Source organism: Hevea brasiliensis, chromosome 1 (genome assembly GCF_030052815.1).
Source record: "Hevea brasiliensis isolate MT/VB/25A 57/8 chromosome 1, ASM3005281v1, whole genome shotgun sequence".
Classification (NCBI taxonomy): domain Eukaryota; kingdom Viridiplantae; phylum Streptophyta; class Magnoliopsida; order Malpighiales; family Euphorbiaceae; genus Hevea; species Hevea brasiliensis.
The window spans coordinates 123,412,535-123,434,030 of record NC_079493.1 but is presented as its reverse complement, the minus strand read 5'-3'; the positions used below and the strand labels follow the sequence as shown (position 1 = coordinate 123,434,030).

Below are 21,496 nucleotides of genomic sequence, written 5' to 3'. Positions count from 1 at the left end.
AAGGGGACAAATGCCATGCTTGGCATAAAAAGAAATTCGCATAGAAAGGCACAATGCAAGATAAAAGAGTGCTAACCTAGAGACAAAAAAAAAAAAAAAGGTGCAAGAAAGTCTACTTGATCCATACAAATGCATGGATAGTGGAAGGAGCCAAACTGACTTATAGCCAACATGGAAGGGAAGAGCCCTATGAATGCATAGACAGTTTTCCAATATCTGCTTCTTGTAAAATATTGGAAAGCACATGCAAACGAAAAGAGTGGACAAAGAAATAAGCATGGAAACGGCAGGTGAAGGGACTGAATGACATCGTTTTGAATGAATGGCGTGGATAAAAGGAGTTGAACAAGGTGGATGTGTGCTGGCAGAGATTTTATTTTTTATTTTTTAGCTGTGGGACACAGAAGGAGGAAGAACACAAGCGTCAAAACAAAAACTTAAGAACATAAAATGGGAACAACAATTTTGCAGTAACATGGTATAAAACAAAGTGAGAATCAGATTTTTCTAACTAAAGAACATAATAAAGTACTGTAAATATTAACATAACAAAATAAAAGTTAAAGATGTAGGGAGAACACAAATATCATTGCAGAAAATAGGGAAAATACAAAAATCAAACATTTTTTTTTTCTTTTCTTCCTATTTTCTTGTGGCTGTGGTGGGCAAGGAAATGCGATTTGGATATTGGATCCATATTACATTTTTATTATTAAAATATAAAGATTGTTTTCATACCATACCTTCTCACAGGTAGTTGAGAATTTCAGTTAATGGGAATCTACCCCCTTGTTTAGAAATTCAAGATTTATTTTTTTAATCAATTTTTATATTTAAATTAAAAGAATTTATTTTTTAATTTAACAAATTATTTAAAAAAATTAAATTAAATTCTTATTTTACAAATAATTTATTCTAAATATCTTGAATGAAGCAATTTTGTTCTCCTAGATTCATTAATTGTTATTTTTGTTTAAAAATTATAAATAAATTAATATTTAATTTAACTTACAAAATTAAAAAAAAAAAACTAATGACTCCATTTATTTATTTTAAAATTTTTATCTGACCAAACAAAAAGCTATACCATCCAAATAATTTTTAAAATATAACAACCACAACACTTAATTATATACCATTCTTTTTCTATCATTTTAAAAAATTAAATTACTAAACATCTTTTATACTTAATTTTAAATAAATTTACTAAATAATCAACTATTTATTTTTAACTTATAAATTAAAAAATTCATTTCAAGTGAAATTAAAAATATATCAATATATATTTGGTTCCTCGTCTACTTCGAGCACAAAATGATGATACTTCTCATTTATGACAAGAACTTTACAGCATCCTCCACCCTTTACACATCAATACACTTAACTTAATCCATAAAACCCACCTCTTTTTCCCAAATAAATACAAAAGATCATGTAATTTTGGTTCCTTGCCCAGCACAATACTCGTCTTCCTAAGAATCTTTTTCTTTCCAGGAATTGTACTGAATGTGCATACTCTAAAATGTAGGCTCTAGCAAGTAACAGGAAAATTGCTGGCCGCAACAAGCTCTTCAATTAAACACAATTTAATCTCTTGAATACTGCATAAGTTCAAACCACTGCAAAAACAAATAAAAAAGATCAAATTTACATTAGTTCAAAACTCCAGCACTCCCTAGTTGTTCTACAAAACAAATTTGTAAAGCAGGAAATTACTAGTCTTTTCTCCTTTCCCTCCGAGTTGCATGTTCTCCTTAGCAAGTGGAGAAAGGGGAAAAGAAAAGCAAAACCTAACCACCTTGAGTGACAATGCCAACTTCAGAAGGGTTAGCGACAACTTGTATTCAAGGGAGTGTTCACTGTTCACATCTTTCAATGTGGTACTTGCAGCTCAAGGCCATTTTGTCATTTTTTTTTCCTGGTCAAAGTACACTACACTTTTTAAGGGAGCAAACAGAATTACCTGTCTCAATAAATCAGCAAGGGTCCTCGGAAATGCCTCAATATTCTTCAATACAATATAATATGGGAAGGGAAAAGAGTCCAGATATTTAGTGAATTTAAGTACTTTTTTTTCACCTTCACCCATAAATGATGCTTCCTGCAATAGATAAATTAGGCGTTACGGGATATTGTTCTTGCCCAGTAAATTTGGATCTATACAACAAAATAAAGTAGTACCATTTGATCCATAATTGATTCCTGTTGGCTATCCAGAAGCAGAAACGCAACCATTCGCTTCTTACTTAAAAAATCCCTAACACAGCGCTTTAATTTCTCCTGTACAAATATAAGTGGCCATTTTTTTCATAAATTACAAGAAACGAACAGCTATGTATTACAATCAACACAAATAACTCCTTTTCACACTTCTTTTTAATCTTTAAAACTTTTCTCTGGTGCATAAAAGGAATGTACCTTTTCATGGAACCGTCCATCCGCAATAATCAAAACAAGCTGTTGTAGTGGGTTCTGTCCAGAAGGGAGTCGTGCTTTTGCAACTGCAGCGTCAAGCATGTTTGCCAGATACTTTAACAGATCAACAACTGGTTCATCGGCAATGGTATTCTCTTGCTTGAATGTCAAACTGGAGATTATCTGCTCCAAAGAAACAATAATATGTTAAGAGAATGTATCTTGTAAAGCACCTTTTGCAAAAAAAAAGGTTAGGGTAATACTCATTTGAAAAGATATTAAATCAGAGAGATGGGAAAATAAATAACAACATACTCTTTTATCTTTCAAACTGAAACCCAAAGACAATTGTCAGAGAACCAACCTTTACCCCAGCCTCCCCAGTAAAAGGCTGATCAAAATCATGCAGCAACTTTATGTTTCCCTTCTTGCCAAAGCTTGCAACAGCCAAATTTCCCATTTCCAGTTGAGACATGGAACGACATACCGTCACCAAAGATTCAATGGCAACATCCCCACAGCAACTCTCAGACATACTTCGGGAATCATCCACAGCAATAACAACTTGGTAGTCACGTTTGTTTGGTCGGGTTCGTCTGAGCCATATTTTATCTTTCCGGTAGTGACTTGCTATGTAAGGAATGACCTATTATCCAGCCAAAGGAGGAAAAAGGAGGCAAAAGAAAAGAAGTCAACTGAAAGTACATTTTAATATTTAGACAAGTTGAGTTATAAACTGCTATACAGTTTACCTTCTTCATGTTGATCCGCTTTCCAGTCTTATAATCTCCTTGAAGCTTGCTTGCTAGAGTGGGTTCCAAAACTAGGCGCAATTGTTCAGCCAACTCCTGTGACAACCTCGTTGTGAGCAACTCATATCTTCTCCAAAGAGCAGTGGCATTACTTTTACTATCAAGGGAAATTTCTCCCAGATCCTGGGCTTTTCCCAGCTCATTGTCATCTACTGAAAGTTTGCTAAGATGATGTATGTCCTCATTCAAGTAAGACTTCTTGACGGAGACTAAACTCCCTGAAAAGGATCCTGGACCACCATCATTATGTCCATAAATTTCTGGGGATTCCTCCTTGTATGGCTTCTCAGAATCAGAGATCTGCATCTGCTCTTCTGTATTATTTTGGAGGATTGCGCCATAATGTTTGAGATGCCCTTCTTCAGAATTGTGCTTATCAATATCCATTTTGGTAACATCATCACTTACTGCTGCAGAATTATCCTCGTCTGGTTTATTACTATCAATATTTGTGTCAATCTGCTCAGAAGTAGCAGGGGCCAATGTTTGAGCTGTCCCCTTTTCAAACTCAGGAACATATCCATATTCATCAGCATTCTTGTCCTCTAGCTCACCAGGTGCCTCTTTGTTGTCTGCCTCAAGATCAACAGACACTTTGACCCTTTCCTTCCATTCATCAAGTGCATCCCCAACATTCCTATAAGGGTTTGGTTGGTTTTTCTGAACATATGAAGATTCCTTCTGTGGGAGTTCTGCTTTTTGTTGATCATCAGTTAATCTTCCATTATTTGATGAGTCATAGACCATCATGTCCATCTCAGAGGTAGGACCAGAAGGTACACTTTTCAGGGGAGCAACGTCATTATAAGCTTCCCTGGTATTAGACATGTTTGCTTCTGGTGCAACATTTCTTGAATCAGATACCTGTGAGTCACCATTTGGTTGTGAAGCAGATGCTGTATTAGGCACATGATTGCTGATTTTGTCATAAATTCCATGTCCAAACACATCTTTCCTTGATGATGTTGAGTTCATGCCTACGTTCTCTTCATCATCCCCACCAGGATCATTTCTTTCGGAAGGTTCTCCCACCTCTTCAGTTTCCACGTCCATCGTTTCATCATCAACAGGATTTGCATTTTCTTTGCCATCCCCATTCTCAGCAGACTCATCATGGTTCTCATTCTCAGCAGACTCACCTTCAGGACTTATCTCTTCTTTGAAATCCAGCTCTTCTCCCTTCATCTCTTCATCGACATCCATATCCTCTTCAGACCTTTGTTTCAATTCATCAATATCTAGTCCAGTTGGATCAGCAAGTGATTCTTCCTTATCCATATGCACATCATCCTTGCTGTCTACTTTATCACCAAGATCATCTTGGTTTCCAACCTCATCAATTTGATTATCAAGCTCCTCAGAGTTAAGCTCCCCAGGTTCTTCATCATCGCTATCAGCAGCAGCAGAATCCTCCTTGGATCTCAGTTCCCTAATGCTTGCATCCCTGTCCCTAACTGGTGGCCCAGATTCATACTTTTCATTTGTGTTATTAGGGTTTTCATCTTCCTCCTTATCCCAAAGCTTCTCATCAATGACTTTACTGTCAGCTCCTGTTTCCCCCATTGCAGACTCCAGTTGCCCATCATCACCATCTTCATCATTCCCCTCCTCAGAGTCCTCACTTACGCTAAATGTATCAGCAGTGAAATCCTGCTCCATCTCAATGCCCTTGTCATTCTTATTGGGAGCTTCACCCAAGGCATCTTGTTCTTCACTTGGCTGTAGTTTCACATAAAAGAATATCATACGCCAATGCATGGAGAAAGCTATAACTAGGAAAAGTTACATTGTTAATGTTCTCAGAAGGCATACCTTTTCAGTAGTTCCAAGAAGTTGATCTTCATCAATCATCTGTTCACTGACATCATTGAGTCCTGAACCTTCACCCATGCCAGTTCCAGTTGCATCTTGAGATCTACCATGACTGGCATCATCTCCCTCATCTTTGGCAGTAATACCAAAACCTTTGGAGAACAGTGAAGCTAAAACGTCCGCAAGAACATGAGTCATTACAGAGACCTGCATACAAAGCCATGAATAGTAACAAATTTCAGATATCTACCATAGAATAACGAGTTAAAGAAAAACAAGCCGAGGAGGGAGGGAACTAGTGAGTGTGATCAACAAGTTACAGTAAACAACTTTATGAGCAACAGACATGGTAGACATCTAGAGACATCAACTTACCATTTTATGCATGGCTAAAAGATCTTGAAGTAAACTATCACCGAAAGTCAATATTAGGGCTGAAAGTGCATGCAGATGCTGAAAACATGCTCCAACACGGAAAGAAATAGGGGAAGTTTCACAGCCAGAACAACTTATCATTTTTTCCTGAGTGAAAACATCAAATAAGATGAGAACGCAACCAATTTAATGCACACACACAAATGACCTGCATAAAAAGGGGATATGAACTTACTGCACAAATTATTGTTTTGAGAAGATTATCATATAACTCCTCTACATTCAAATTTTCCATTGATGATTTGAATAGATATTCCCATGAGGTGATATTCTCTGATGACTCTTCAGACAGGGCATATCCATTACTCAGTGAACACTGTTTTGTCAGCACATTCATTATAATTTGAAATGTATTTTTTAGGGCTCCACCAAACATAGCATCTAGCTCAGAACAATTTTCGGGGGAGGTGGATTTATCAAATGTGCAGGTTGAGTTATTTCCTGATTTTGCCTTGAGAGAAAAGTGAAACTCTTCAGCCAACAACTTGCCCTGAAAATACATTGAGTCAAACAATTATATGTGCATTCATTTTCTGTCCCAATCAAAGTGTACATGCATATCTTTCTACCAGAATCCCGGAAAAATAAATTGGTGAGAAAATTATCCAGAATAATAACAAGATTGATGGGCAATCAGTGCAACCAGAGATTTTCAAAGCTCTAGTTATAAGCCCTAAACATACAAGCAGTACCTTTTCCAATACATCATCTAAACGACCAAGAAGTGCCTCTATGACTGAGCTTCTATTCAAATCTTGCTTGCGAAAATCAATAAGATGCTCCTCAAACTCCTTAATAACTTGAAAGTTTCTATATACTAATTGTTCCATTTTCTTTGAAATGACGAATGGACGCACGGGACCAGTAGATGCATTACCAACACGATGAAGAAGACATTTATCTAAAGATTCCTGTACAAGAGTTTGAACAACTCCAAGACGGCCAACAAGATAGTTATCCAGTGATTCCTGTAAAAGAATTCCCTTAAGAAGAATGCAAGAACTAACATGTTTAAATAAACAAATAACGAACAAGAGTTTTCCACCTTGGATTTCTGCATGACAGGAGTAAATTTTTCAATGAATTGAAGAACATGATTTATTAAAGGCTTGTTACTTTGACAAGACTTAGAATGAGTACTTTCCACTGTTCTGAGCAGTAGCGATTCCTCAACCAACAGAGCAACTAGACCATCAAATAATCCCTGAAATGTTTATGAAAAAAAGTTAGTCCCATGCATGAAGGACTAGCAAGACCTATACAGAACAAATCCAAAGGTGAAAGCATACCTTCTGTTTCCATAAACATTGAAAGACTGCATATTGGTTTGGTGAAATAGAGCACTCATTTCCAGTTCTATTATCAGTACCAGAGCACCTAGAATATAAATTTTCCAAGGCAGATAAACTTTCCCACAAGTACTTCAAATTTTTAGAAAAATTGTAGGCAGCAGCACGTTGGCTTTGTTGTATAACTATTAGATGGTTCAGAAAAGAGACAGACCTACTAGCCTGCATGGGTCAGGAAATGATAATCATATCACACAATCCCTTGAAAAAATAAGCACCTTAACAAGCTCTTGAATATTGGAATAAACAGGCAGCCTACCAAACATAGTAACCACACATGTTCAGGCCTAAAGGTGACATCAATTATTGGCTACTTATTACTTAATAGTTGACAAATATAGTAGAGACAATTGTCTCTCTTGCTAAGGTTATTCATTTGGATGAAACAACAGTCACAAGAACACAACAAAAATTTTCATTGATAACTTGACCAATAAGCATTGGACTCTAGCCTGCACCTATGCCACATGAAGTTATACCTGCTCGTAAGTAATATCTTCATGGGGTTTCAGACATATCCTTTGCAGAAGCTGCACAGATGCCATGCTTTTAAAGTAAAATTCATTAACTGTCTTCCATTCAGCATCCACACTTTCATCAGGCTGACATTGCAATTCACTGGCAGTAGAAGCTCCATAACACAGTCTGTTCTGGGTCAGTAGCAAATGCTCCACATCATATGATGGCTGAATGAACAACCAGTTTGAATTGTTGGATATCTACAAATGTCAATCATCAAAAAGACAATATGTTAAGGTTTATCTTCAACTATAGAAACCCATTTCATAAAAATCACAAAGCAATTTCCTGTCCTCATTACCTTCATAATTTCAAACTTGTGCTTATGCAAACCACTGCTCTCTAACAGCTTTAGAAGTTCAGAGAAAGCCCTTTTCTTCCCCACACTTTTTTCAGTATCTTTCCAGAGATGATCACAATTGATTGTAGCCCTACTTATTTTTTCAAGTGTCTGACACACAGCATTCCATTGTTCCAGTTGTGATATGCATGCAGACTTAGAAGTTAAATATTGCAGCATAATGCTTGTAATGTCTACACAAATTAGAATTAGTTTTAGATACTAACAAATGACAAAGTTTACTTCCATAAATAGAAGTAGAATTATGATGGCAGAAACATTGATAACAAGTAAAAGTTAGAAAACAAAAAATAGCAAACAGATAAACCACCTTCACCTGGAAAGCATAATTTAGAAGTATTGTCAACATGTAAGTTCTGCAAAGTATCATTTACTTTTTCCCTCCAATCAGCGTACCATAAAAGCCTGAACCAGATAAAATATAACAGAAATCAACGCAGAAGCCATTAATTGATGACTGTACGAAAGAAGCACATACAGGATAAACAGTCAACCTGTATTTTTCAGTGAAATGATTTAGAACAGCATTCAACAACCCAACATTCTTATCTGAGATATCATTGAGGGGCCTTGGACCTTCCAGAGATTGAATTTTAAATCCTTTATTTACAGCATCCTGATTAAGAAAAAGCATTGCTGGTTGTTGAAGCACATCCTGTCCAGCCAAAAAAAAAAGAAGTGATCATCACGCATAAAATAAAGAACCATGAAAGTTCTCAAAAAGGAGGGGAAAAAGCGGAGCTGATTTGGCTATGGAAGTATTTCATTTCAAAAAAAATTGTCAATTTAGGGAACAAAATGAAGACAGGCAAAAGCATAAAGAAATTAACAAAATTAGGTGAGAATTTACTGAACTTCGCCTAAGTAGTTTGTGCTTAGTCAGTCCCAAGCCAGGATAAAGGGTTGGAGAAGGTGACAACTAGCGTAAAAATTTCGTCACATCTCATGAGATGGATTCAAATGATATAAACGTTGGGGCATCCTCTACTTAAGACATGCTACATCGGAGCCCGGGGGTAGTGAGAAATATGCAAGGGTGTAGAGCGTTCACCGAAAGCGATGCCGGCGCCCAGGTGTGGTGTTAAATGAGCAAGGGTTCTCACATCATGAACGGGTGTGAGTAAAGAAGTTAGTCCATAGGACAGATAGTAAAACAGAGAGTGGAACAGAACACAAGATAGGCATAGAGAACAATAGAAGATACCATATAAGGAGATCAATTATGAAGGAATATGATAGGAGGAGAATCAGGGTTGGTACTTGGAATGTTGGATCACTTACAGGAAAATTAATGGAACTTGTGGATACTTTGGAAAGGAGAAGGGTGAATATTGCTTGCATTCATGAGACTAAATGGGTAGGAGAGAAAAGCAAGGAAGTGGGTAATTCAGGGTACAAACTGTGATTTACCGGAAAGGAGAGGAACAATAACGAAGTGGGCATAATCATAGACAGGATATTGAAAGATGCTACAATAGTTGTGAAAAGAGTAGGAGATAGAATTATACTAGTAAAGTTAGTACTAGAAGGAGAAACAATAAATGTAGTTAGTGCTTATGCCCCACAACTAGGACTAGATAGTGAAAGTAAACAAAAATTTTGGGAAGATATGAATGATCTAATGCAAAGCATACCGAATGAATGTTTTCATCGGTGGAGATTTGAATGGACATGTAGGAAGTGATAGGCAAGGTTATGAGAATGTTCATGGAGGTTTTAGTTTTGGTAGCCAAAATGAGGAGGGAAAAAGTATCCTGGATTTTGCTATGGCATACGACCTAATACTAGCAAATACATACTTTATAAAAATAGAGTCACATTTAGTGACTTTTAAAAGTGGATAACATAGAAGCCAAATTGACTTCCTCTTAACCAGGAAGACAAATAGAGTTCTATGCAAGGATTGCAAGGTCATTCTAAGAGAGGCTTTAACAAGTCAACATCGGTTAGTGGTCTTGGATGTCAAGTTTAGGAACAATTCAAGTAAGGTTAGAAGAAATAGTGTAGCTTGAACAAAGTGGTGGGAGTTCAAAGGAGTAAAGCAAGTGAAGTTCAAAAATGAGCTTCTCGAGTCCGAAACATGGAAGCTGGATGTGGAGGCCAATGATATGTGGATAAAGATGGCATCAAAGATTAGAGAAGTAGCTAGAAAAGTACTTGGAGAGTCTAAAGGACATAGAGCACCCTTAAAAGAGAGATGGTGGTGGAATGAGAATTGTGGTGAAATAAGGAAGTACAAAAGGCAATGAAGAGAAAGAGGAAATGGTATAAGAAATTACCTAAGTGTGATAATAATGAGGCATATGAACGATACAAGATAGCAAAGAAAGAGGCAAAAAAGACAGTCAGTCAAGCAAGAGCGCAGGCCTTTGAAAAGTTATATGAGAAACTTGGAATTAAAGAAAGGGAGAAAGATATTTATAGATTAGCAAGGAGGAGAGAAAAGAAATGTCAAGATCTCAATCAAGTTAGGTGCATTAAGGATAAAGAAAGAAAAGTATTGGTGAAAGATGAGGACATTAAAGAAAGATGGAGAAATTATTTTGATGATTTCTTTAACAATAGTCAAAGTGGTAATAGCTTGAATATAAACTACAGAGCAATAGAAAAGAATGTGAATTATACTAGAAGGATTAGATCTTTAGAAGTAAAGGAAGCACTTAAGAGAATAAAAGTGGGTAAAGCCTGTGGACCCGATGGAATACCAATTGAAATGTGAAAGTGTTTAGGAGATATAGGAGTGGCATAGTTAATTAAATTGTTTAATAAGATTTTAAACTCAAAGAAAATGCCTGATGAATGGAGGAGTATTTTATTATCTATTTTTAAAAATAAGGGAGACATATAGAGTTGCTCAAACTATAGGGGAATTAAACTCATGAGCCATACTATGAAGTTGTGGGAGAGAGTTGTGGAACATTGACTACGTCATGACATTTCTCTCTCTCCCAATCAATTTGGCTTCATGCCCGGTCGTTTAACTATGGAAGCGATCTTTCTCATTAAAAGCTTGATGGAGAAATATAGAGATGTGAAGAAATATCTACACATGGTTTTTATCGATTTGGAGAAGGCTTATGATAGTGTTCCAAGAGATATCTTATGGAGAGTGTTAGAACAAAAGAGGGTATCTATTAGATACATACAAGTGTTAAAAGATATGTATGAAGGAGGAACTACTATTGTGCACACAGTGGGAGGGGACACGAGAGATTTTCCTATCTCAATTGGATTACACCAAGGTTCAGCTGTAAGCCCTTACCTTTTTACATTAGTTTTAGATGAATTGACGAAACATATACAAGAGAGTATCCCTTGGTGCATGATGTTTGCAGATGATATAGTTCTAATAGATGAGACTCGAGAAGGAGTCAATAGAAAGCTAGAGCTTTGGAGAAGTACTCTAGAGTCAAAGGGTTTGAAGTTAAGTAGAAAGAAGACAGAATACATGCATTGCAAGTTCAATGAAGGCCGAACTGGTGATAGGGAAGGAGTTAGTTTGGATGGAGTGGTACTGCCCCAAAGTAATCACTTTAAATATCTCGGCTCAATCCTTCGAGTAGATAAGGGATGTGAGGAGGATGTTAGTCATAGAATTAAAGTCGGATGGTTGAAGTGGAGAAAGGCCACGGGAGTTTTATCGCAAGATTCCCAATAAGTTGAAAAGAAAATTTTACCGTACAGCCATATGACCGGCCATGTTATATGGTAGTGAGTGTTGGGCACTGAAGGAGTCATAGATGAGTGGTCAAACTAGACTAGATAAAGTCTGTAATGAGAGTATTAGAGAAAAGGTAGGAGTGGTGTTAATTGAGGATAAGTTGAGAGAAGGGAGATTGAGGTGGTTTGGTCATGTGAAGCGTAGACATACGGAGGCTCCAATTAGACAAGTAGAGCACATTAGGTTAGAGGATAGAAAGAAAAGAAAGGGTAGACCTAAACTGACTTGGAGGAGAGTAGTACAACATGACCTAGAAGTATTACACATTTATGAGGATTTAACCCAAAATCGTTTAGAATGGAGAAAGAGAATCCATATAGCCGACCCCAAATTCTCGGGATAAAGGCATAGTTGAGTAGAGTTGAGTATGTGAGAATTTACTGCATCCAATCCAGTATCATTGCCTGATCATTCACATATCATGAATAAATGTTATGAAGTTTCATATCCTTGCAGATTTTTCTGGCACCAAGTCTTTCTCTGAAATCATTTTATAAAGCATTGATGCCAGGATTAGTTTTGCATGAGTAGGTCAAAAAATAAGTTAATTCAACTCCAGCTGCCAACCAAAATATTAGTGGGAGAAAAACCTTGTATTTTCATGTATTACCCTTCCTATAGATGGACATTTTGGCAAATAGAAAATTACTAGAACCCTTATGGCAACAATCAGCCCAATCAATTGACTAGTTTATTAAAACAGAATATCACCATGATATCAATTCAGTACGAATTCAATTGGTTATGTTCAAGTCATTGTTCATTAGGGCCTTCAACAATTCTCACAGAATTATCTTCTATGAGAATTTTGAAAACTTATTCTAAAGTCGCCCAAGAACATTGAAGGGAGCATCATAAGGATGATTCTTTTACTGCTTACAGTGTATTTTTGAATTAGCCTCCTGAGCTTCTGCCGGGTCCTTTTTGAGTTATCAGCAGATAAGAAAGCCTCAGCTCGTTCCCATCGGCATAGCTTCAGCAGTTCTTTCAGTTCCATCTCAATATTCCTTCTATTAGCTTCAATGTGCTCCAAGATTCTGAAGAACATAAAAAAGCACAGTTAGCCAACCAAACCACCTAAAAATTTTAAGAGAATAAAGATATTCAAATACAAAATGACAGAAGAGAAACTCACCTTGGCAAAAGTTGAACATAGTATCCAAACACATTGTACAAAATCTCCAAATTTCTCTCCTGCCAAGGACTATATGATTCATATACAATTAGCACACTTCTAACATGAAAAATAGTCTTGTGATGTAATATGTACGCTAAACTCTGAAAACTAGATATATAACAATCCCGGGTCAATTGCACCAACCGTCCCTCAGCTTAGTTGGTATTTCATTTTAGTCATTGAACTTCAATTTGTTAAAATAAATTTAGTTTTGTTTCAAAAAAAGTCCCTCTAACTCTGTAATAGCAAGTTTTCAGGTTAAAAAAAATTACCATTTTACCTCTCTTTTCCAAAAAGAAAAAAATTTTACTCCTTTTCTGAAAATCACTATTTTACCTCCCTTTTCCAAAAATTACTACTTTACAGCTTCAGCCACCAAACACTAATATTAATGAAATAACATATATTAATAAAATAATATTTTAAAATTTTATTTTTAAAATTTTAGGGTTATAGTGTCCCTCCTTGACTGGATTTACCATTATGGTTTAATTAAATCATTTCCATTAATGTTTAAAAAATAATTTATTTTGCTTTAAAAATAACTAAAGTTGTAATGATAATCCTAGTTAAATTGAGACTTGAATTTAATTGTTTAATTCGAAAATTAATTTTTAAAATTAAAGAGGGTAAGTAAATTAATTGGCACTTGAATTATATTATTTAATTGAAAAAAAAAATAGTGTTCTAAAATTAAAGGGCAAATAGAATTATTTATTTATGAACTCAACTAAAGTTCAATAAAAACTAAAACAAATAGAAAAATATAAATTAATAAATAATTTAATTAATAAATTTCATAAATAATAATTTTATTAAAAATAAAATAATTGTATTGCTAAATAAGTATCAATTAATTTGACTATAAGAATTTGAATGAGAGAGAGAGAGAGAGAGAGAGAGAGAGAAGGGATAAAATGGTAATTTTATTTTTTTTTTGAAAAGAGAGGTAAAATATTAATTTTTCTTTTCTTTTTTTTTTTTTTACTTGAAACCTACCATTGCAAGTCAGGAGGACTTTTTCTTAAACAAAACAAAAATTGAGGAATTTTATTTTAATAAATTGAAGTTAAGGTACTGAAATGAAATAACCGCCTAAGTTGAGGGACGGTTAGTCCAATTAACCCTAACAATCACATATGGGCATTCGATGAAAATGGCACAGAGATCATGATCATAATTTAGGCAGCACCAATTTGAATGGCGAAGAATGACTGACTTTCTTTAGGAGAACATATGAAAAAATAAAATGTCTCTTAAAGCTCCTACCCTAACTTCTACTAAACAAGGGATTGGGGGGAAGATGAAGGATTTACCTTGAATAAGTTTTGAGCCCCAGGCATCTACCAGCAGTAATTTGACCAAGGAAAGCAAAAAGAAGCTGAAGACGTTTTCTAAATTCACCCATGCTTGAAGTGTTAATGAACTCTTCCAAACTGCAAGACTGATGCATGTTAGGCAGAAGCATTCAAGAAGAAAACTAAGAAAAAAAAAAAATTAAAAAAGCAAGTAAAATCCAAATTCATATTTGTATGTCACATGCCTTTCTATTATAGATTGCTCATGTTCAGAAACATCAGCTGCATGGCCATGATGCAAAACTGAGAATAGAGGAAACCACAACTGCAACAAAGAAAACATGGAAAAAAATTAAATGAACAGAAGGAAAGAGGAAGACGATCTAGGTCTAAGGAGATGAACTTCAATCTGATCTCTAAAAGTGCAATAAGATATTCAGGCACAAAATCTAGCTTTTTAAAACCACACTAAATTTTGTTCAGCATGTTCCACAAGCTATCAAAAGCTCAAATTGTTTACCTATTAAAGGCAGAATATTCTGGTTGAACATAAATGAGTTCCATGCATCCCCACTTCAGTTTAATTTTGATATTTATTAATTCTATTTTGATAAATGATTCAATAATTTTAATAAATAATAAATATTTAATTTAATAAAATTAAATAAATAAATAAATTTAATAAACTAATAATAAAAAAATAGATTTAAGCAAAAATACCAAATGGAAATGGATTGCTTATTTTCATTCCCAAGGAAGGGTATATTTTACCAAAATCTTCTTCCCTAATGGTATGGAACGATAGTATCACCAGAGTAGATATACAAATCGCTATAAATACAAGAAAGTCGGGTGGGTGGATTGGCTCAAGTGGAGAGAAAAAGAATGATTGAACTTAAAATCCTTTTTGGGAGATATATCCATTTCCCAGGAGAGAGAAATAAGATACCCAACAAACTATGTTTAGGAAAGCTAGGAAAATGGGAAGAAAGAAAAGGAAGGAAAACTTCACAATATTCCATTTTTTCCCTTTGTTTGAGAGAGGAAGGAAGTGGGAGAAAGAATAATTGGAAGGAATTGCACGTGGGGCCAATAAAAAATTTCCTCCAAACCTGAGTGGAAGATGGGAGTGAAATGAGCAAAATTAGGAACTTAACCATTCTAATTAGGAAGATGAAAGGATAAAATTGTAACTTCGGCCATTATAAAACCATAGTTGTTATAACAAAAGACATCCTAAACAATGAAAAAAATGCTACCACTTACCTTGGAAGCATTGATCTCATACTGATCCTGGACCTCATTAAGCAATGCTGGCCAGGAGTCAAATTCCATCTTTTGCCACGAGCAAACTAGAGCAATAATAGGTGCTAGTTGATCTACGTGAGAGCAAGACAATAATATAAATGAGCAAAATCTAAATTAATACTATCAAAATTAACAAGACATGCATATTGATTATACATACAACAGAAAACAGCTGAATTATGTCTAATGTGAATTGCATACCAGACAAAGAGAACTTGGATCCATTTTCTTCTAATACTTTGGCTCTGTTAAGGAGGAAACGCAATCCTAAAAGAGCCTGAACACAATAAAACATGCTTCAGTTTCCACAAGATAAAGTGATTACTGGGAGCAGCTACATCCCAACAAAACACAAGAATACAGAAGACATCCTTGCAAATAGATAGAATACACAATAGTACTCCAAAAGCAATATTTTCAAACTAAGTTTGATGGTTGTTTGGAAGAGTAGATAAATCCAATAGTGTTAATTTTAAACCTAGATTCTCATGATGATTCCAGGCCTTTGTCATCTTGCACGGGTTGCTTTAAAATTTACTTAAACATGTCAAGTAACCATATTTTCCATTTTTCGCATATCAAATGGAAGTTCAATGTCATTCAAGTAAGGGCTTTTGTTTGGTCAGCAATTTTAACAAAGACTGAATACTGAATCTTTTGCATAAAAGAAAGCTTAACAAGCCCTATCACTCAATTGGCATGTCTATGTTGTATGTATGGTGAATCTCATTCTTACTTGTTTTACACTGTGAGGTGGCATGTGTCGTGGAGCATCAGATACATCCAGAGCTAAATTGGTTTAAATGATGGCAATTTGGAACCCAGAGACAGTAGCCATAGTTCTCTGGAAGTATGCTTTTTCAGTTTTATCGAGTCTAGATGGAGAGAAATGAACACAGCTTTGAGAATAAGGGTTTCAGCTTTAATTTGTCATGGGACAAGATGTCTTAGCTTTTATGTGGGCTTATGCTTCTAGAGCTTTAAATGATCACACTTTCTTAGCTTGTCCTTTACATTCTTGCTTGACTTGTTTGTTTATTTTCATAGGAGGATACCTTATCCTTCACAGTGTACTCTCCATTATTTCTTTCTCAAATAATTTTTTTTTTCATATTAAAAAAATCAAATAGTTGAACTATGTTGGGACCTCTCTCCAGTTCGATCTTCCTTTATGGATTATCCTTTTAGGAGTAATTCCAGATGAACAGGAATATTCAGCTGTGTTTATTACCTTGGCAAGAGGAGTGCTCAAAGGAATATCCAAGAGCAGTTCAACTGTATCTATGATTTTCTGGAGACCAGGGTGATCTTCCCACTCATTCAGAAGGCTAAGAACTCGTTTTTGAAGAGTGACAAGTAACTTTACCATTTTAGCCATCTCAGAAGCATTTGAATCCTATTCAAAGGAAAGAAACAAAGTTAATGGGAAATGCAAGGAAATCTGTAATAAAGAAATGAATTGTTTCTGTCAAAAAAGAGAGAGAGAGAGAGAAATAAACTGTTTCTTAAAAAAAGAAGAAGAAGAAGAAGAAGAAGAAGAAGAAATGAACCTTGTAAAAGTTGTAATTAGTTGATGATTTATGAGATGAAACAAATATCCGTTCATGCTCCAAACAAAGGCGAAGTAAATGCTCTGGCATCAGTTTTGCATCTAAACAAGAAGACACTAGGTCTCCTAAACCTTCATACAAATAACCAGATGCAATTATTAAATGTTATTAATAAGCCCAAAAAAAAAAATAATTTACCATAAAAAGGGCAGAATCTATCAATCACCTTTAATCATCCCTGCACCCAATGAATAAGAGTTGGCAAACAAAAGCAACCTATCTGCCTCAGAGATAGAAAAATTTCCGGGCTGAAAATAAGCCAAATATAAATTAAGGCGCATGGCAAAATTTATATTTGTTGTATGTTGATAGACATAAACATAGACACTCACAAATACAGAAACAACTCTATTTTGTGAGGGGATAACAATAGTATGGCAGCATCAAAAGCAATCAGGTATAGGTAAGCCTCACTTATGAAATCATAGAAGCAGAAACAATCCAAAAGCATTTAGACAAAAATGTTTGTTTAGAAGTTACCCTTTTATATTGGAAACATCTTACATGTAAGGCAAGATTAGTAGAGCCAAATAGTTGGTTGTGTATCTGGATCATGTTGTTCAGTACGCTTTCCTGCATGAGGTTCCATTCCTCCTCCAAGTTTTCATACTCCGTAATAGTTTGTGTCTAAATAAATGAAGAGATTTAAAATGCAAACCCAAAAAAAAAAAAGAAGAAAAAAAAGGCAACTGTGACTGTATTGAAGCATCACCTTTTCCAAACATTCATCTTCAGAAAGCAACTCTTGCCATTCTGAGAAATTTTCATTTGCTAACAACTTGCCAAAAGTTGATATATCAACATCAATAAGATGCTTGATCTCAAAGGCACGAGGCCTGAATTTGTATTGCTGAGTATCGCGGCCTTCTTTGCTTTTCACCTGGACTTTCATATTCATCCACATGCTTGCGAATTCATTGAATATCTTATCTAATATCTGATTCACAAACATACTAAAACATCAAAACCAGCCAATGAAGCAAACTCATTATTCAACTCAATTACTGAAAGAATCTCACCTTGAAAGAAGCATTATCAATCCTTTGTGCATCAGCCACAAAATGCACAACATGGACTAGGAAATTCAAATGAAGAGCAGTTTTGAGTTGCAAGACAGACACCTATTATCATTTCAGGCACAACAGATTATTGAATTCCATCAAAAATAGAACACATGACAGAACAAATGACTGCAATAATTGAACAGAAAAGAGACGACAAACTTGACACCATCATGAAAACGATAAATAAAAGAAACTATAAATTTTAATTGGGGGAAAACATACCCGTCTTTCAGCATTGACATCAGTTGAAATGGAAACCAGCTTTTCCAGCAAATTTATTTCCCGTTCCCAGAAGTTCACAGGACAGTTGATATCATTGGAAGAAATTGATTCAAGTATGTATCCTCTTGGGAATTTCATGAATGAACAAACGGATTCCTGCAACATTCTCATAGTAAGACATCGTGACAACAACAACAACAACAACAACAACCAAAAAGTATGAATAAATTGTGCAACAAAATATAAGGGGAGAAAAAGAAGAAAAATGTATTCTGTAAAGTACCATGACCTGCTCCGTACTAGCCACCTCAATTTTATTCAAATTCTTTTTCCGCAAGGCACCAGAGAGAATCAGCGACAGTCCCAGTTTCATCTCATATACCGCAACTTGAATTGGTTGGGCTATGTCAATGTATTCCTTATATTCATCTGATAATTGTTTAATAAAACAACAGGCTGTTTCCTAAGAAACCCAGATGTCAAGAAAAGTAAAGACAAGTGAGCCTCCTCCAACGGCATGCATCATATCAAATGTGTATAACAAAGTATACCTGCCAGTTACAGACTTGATCAAGAACTAGTTGCAACTCCATGACTTCAATTTTACTCACCAAGTCCACCACAAAAATAACAAGTTTAAGGAACTCCTTGCATTCTTTTCTTAGTGCATTAAATTTTAATGGATTGCCGCGAAACACCATCTGAAGATAATAAAACCATATAGGCAATTAGGCATCAGAAATAACTGATGTTTGCAGCTCTCACAAGCAATGACAAAAAAATTACTGAAAAGATTAAGGATAAGTAGCAGCAAAGACTTGATTGAATAATTGAACAATTCCATAAGTTGACAATACTAATTCTGTGAACCATCATAAACCAGCCTATCTTTGTTGAAGCATGAGTCAAACAGATGGAAGAGCATGTTGATAAAATGAACGTAATTGAAATCAGAACGTTTGATGTATGCAAATAAAGCAATGAACCAAAAACAAAACAAACGAGCATTTCTGCAGCAAAGTATACATGTACATGACATCAACAACATTAACTTGAGAGGCAGCCAAAAATTGAGATAGTTTCTCCATGCAGCAGATTCGATCAATATAAGAGACATAGAGATCATGGAGATAAAAGTAATGAAAACAAAAGCACTAAAAAATAAAAATTACTAATTATGGAAAATTCTAATTAGCCCTGAACAAAGCTGAAAGCAAGAATCAAAGGAGTGAATCCTGCTAGTTTGAGAATGAGGTTTGTGACTGAATTTAGTAGTAAATCATAAATTCTGAATCAATTTTTGTGATACAGCTGTAAAATATATTTCCCTATAATGATTATTGTTCATAAACAATAAGGTTGTTTGAGGCAGCAACAAAGATTTTTTTCCCCAGGGTCCATGAGTTATTTTGGGCTTTTGGCCCGTTATTTTGCACTGTCATAGATTTATATTTTTCCATCAACAATTCATAAAGTAAGAATGCAAAAGTTTGAGAACTTATCTGTCTGCAGTTTTGAATAACTTAATTATCTCCATGACTTACAAAAATAACCAATCTAAAGCGACAATAGACAATTAACCAATCATCTTTAATAAAAGTTAAGGAATTTAAAACAATGAGGAAAAGTTCATGATGAATTTGATAACGAATTGAGCTAATTAAGCACTGATAACGCTCAAATACAGGAATTAATAAAAAGAAGTATAAATTTCTAGACCTTTCTTCGAAGCTTTTTTTGCACAGCTTGCAGCATCTGTAATGCTTTAACTCTCTTTTCATCAGCCTCTCTAGAAGAGAACCATCCTGATAGATAGTCACATTCTTGTCGAACCTACAAAGAGCTATGCAAAATAAGTTAACATATTCCAGTAAGAAAGCCTGACAGAAGAAAGCCAACTTAAGGGGTATGCACAATAAGTGCAAGTCACTGCCAGAAATTGAGATGCGCAATTCAATGCCATAACGCATAACCCTAAGTAGAACTGGTTCAACCACGGTTTGAAAGTTGAAACCATTTGATTTCTCATTGCCACATGAAAACCATTGCATGAAGCATCAGCCAGAACTGATACTGCAGCTCAAAAACCATATGCACAAAACACTGAACAAGACATACACAAATAAATGTAAAGAACACAACCTTAATTTCAAGCTCAAGTAATGAAATCTTCTCCTCTAGTTGCGAGTGCTTGTAAGAGTATTTCATAGCAGGATCCATATCATGACAACTATGCAAGAGACTGAAGCGCAACCCTCCAATCCGTAACCATGCATAACCAATGTTCAAATGAAAGTCTACAAAAAGAAGAAAAATTTTGAAGAAGTAAAGAAAATATTAAAAAAAAAAACTTCACATTGAATAAACTATATAATATGAATGAAAAGATGACTAATAAACTGATACTCACCAGTGGAAGAGCAACAAACATAAAGTTCCCTAAGCAGTGGCTCAATAAACAGATGAAACACGGAGTTCAAACTTTGGTCACTTGAAGATGCAATAAGCACACTCAAATTTTGCACCTCATCTTGCTGTCACCACAAAAATATATCATCCAAATTCTAGAGATGACATATACAAGAAACTTGATTTGTACATAAAATGTTAACAAACTAAAATAACAAAAACGGTTGAGTCACAAAATGTTCATAAAACAAGTGAAAAAGAAGGAGAAGCCTCAAAAACATGTAAAAATCAATAACTTTCGATTATTGGTAAGGAGAAAAAAGAAAATTCGACGAAAGTTACAAAAGCATACCGTAATTATGTTCTTTTGGAAGGAGCAGAAGATGGCACTGATTGCAGAAAATTTATCAGCATCAAATACTCTTTTATGTGCATGTATAATCTGGAAATAGCATAATATCAATCTCTAGTTGCCAAGCTAAAATAAACAAAAATCAAATTGTCACAGAAAATAAGCTACCTGTTGGAAGAGAGAGCGAGCAACAGATAACAGAATACTGAGTAAGTTTGCGCCTGTTGGAGGACTTTGCCAAATATTGTTTGAAGCAACTTTAAGTTTCAAAGAATGTGCAAAATAATCCTTAATAGGACATGAACCTTGCCTGAACTCCAAAGATAGAAAGTGGAGTCAGAACTATGGTAGGCCAAAAAAAGGACTTCATAAGTTATTTTCATCACAAATACTATCAATATTAAAAACATACAATTATGTAGCTAAAGCTTGGTTAGTTTCACCAAAAATAATTTTCCATGGAAGTTGGAACATATTTTCCATGCAAAACATTTTTTGAGAGAGCCAAAAATACTTCACCATTTGGTTAGGAAATATTTTATAGCACTTGGAGTACATTGGAACATTTAATTTTATTTCAACAACCCCCATCTGCATATTGTTTCATTTGTGGTTCTGTAAAAAGGGGTAAG

General features: G+C 35.0%; 1 protein-coding gene across 6 annotated transcripts in view; it reads right to left on the bottom strand.

Moving 5' to 3' along the window:
- Positions 1-1,302: 1,302 nt before the first annotated feature.
- LOC110641539 (midasin) overlaps positions 1,303-21,496 on the bottom strand; it is a 45,067-nt gene continuing 24,873 nt past the window's right edge. For 4 of the 6 annotated variants that reach the window (XM_021793316.2, XM_021793319.2, XM_058150833.1 and 1 more), the window contains 36 exons: positions 21,033-21,174; positions 20,865-20,954; positions 20,514-20,637; positions 20,246-20,400; positions 19,823-19,936; positions 18,655-18,804; positions 18,387-18,566; positions 18,104-18,259; positions 17,837-17,938; positions 17,530-17,754; positions 17,322-17,444; positions 16,984-17,065; positions 16,758-16,888; positions 16,439-16,603; positions 15,409-15,484; positions 15,166-15,278; positions 14,145-14,224; positions 13,918-14,037; positions 12,560-12,628; positions 12,305-12,461; positions 8,198-8,358; positions 8,014-8,108; positions 7,644-7,876; positions 7,303-7,542; positions 6,764-6,985; positions 6,520-6,678; positions 6,167-6,442; positions 5,650-5,964; positions 5,415-5,561; positions 5,040-5,246; positions 3,168-4,946; positions 2,780-3,061; positions 2,419-2,598; positions 2,182-2,280; positions 1,964-2,101; positions 1,303-1,619 (listed from right to left, as the gene is read on the bottom strand). In XM_021793316.2, the coding sequence (XP_021649008.2) occupies positions 1,587-1,619; positions 1,964-2,101; positions 2,182-2,280; positions 2,419-2,598; positions 2,780-3,061; positions 3,168-4,946; positions 5,040-5,246; positions 5,415-5,561; positions 5,650-5,964; positions 6,167-6,442; positions 6,520-6,678; positions 6,764-6,985; positions 7,303-7,542; positions 7,644-7,876; positions 8,014-8,108; positions 8,198-8,358; positions 12,305-12,461; positions 12,560-12,628; positions 13,918-14,037; positions 14,145-14,224; positions 15,166-15,278; positions 15,409-15,484; positions 16,439-16,603; positions 16,758-16,888; positions 16,984-17,065; positions 17,322-17,444; positions 17,530-17,754; positions 17,837-17,938; positions 18,104-18,259; positions 18,387-18,566; positions 18,655-18,804; positions 19,823-19,936; positions 20,246-20,400; positions 20,514-20,637; positions 20,865-20,954; positions 21,033-21,174 (7,120 nt within the window). In that variant the 3' untranslated portion in view covers positions 1,303-1,586. The remainder of the gene's footprint in view (positions 1,620-1,963; positions 2,102-2,181; positions 2,281-2,418; positions 2,599-2,779; positions 3,062-3,167; positions 4,947-5,039; positions 5,247-5,414; positions 5,562-5,649; positions 5,965-6,166; positions 6,443-6,519; positions 6,679-6,763; positions 6,986-7,302; positions 7,543-7,643; positions 7,877-8,013; positions 8,109-8,197; positions 8,359-12,304; positions 12,462-12,559; positions 12,629-13,917; positions 14,038-14,144; positions 14,225-15,165; positions 15,279-15,408; positions 15,485-16,438; positions 16,604-16,757; positions 16,889-16,983; positions 17,066-17,321; positions 17,445-17,529; positions 17,755-17,836; positions 17,939-18,103; positions 18,260-18,386; positions 18,567-18,654; positions 18,805-19,822; positions 19,937-20,245; positions 20,401-20,513; positions 20,638-20,864; positions 20,955-21,032; positions 21,175-21,496) is intronic. The other 2 variants (XM_021793317.2, XM_021793318.2) reach the window with 2 other exon arrangements.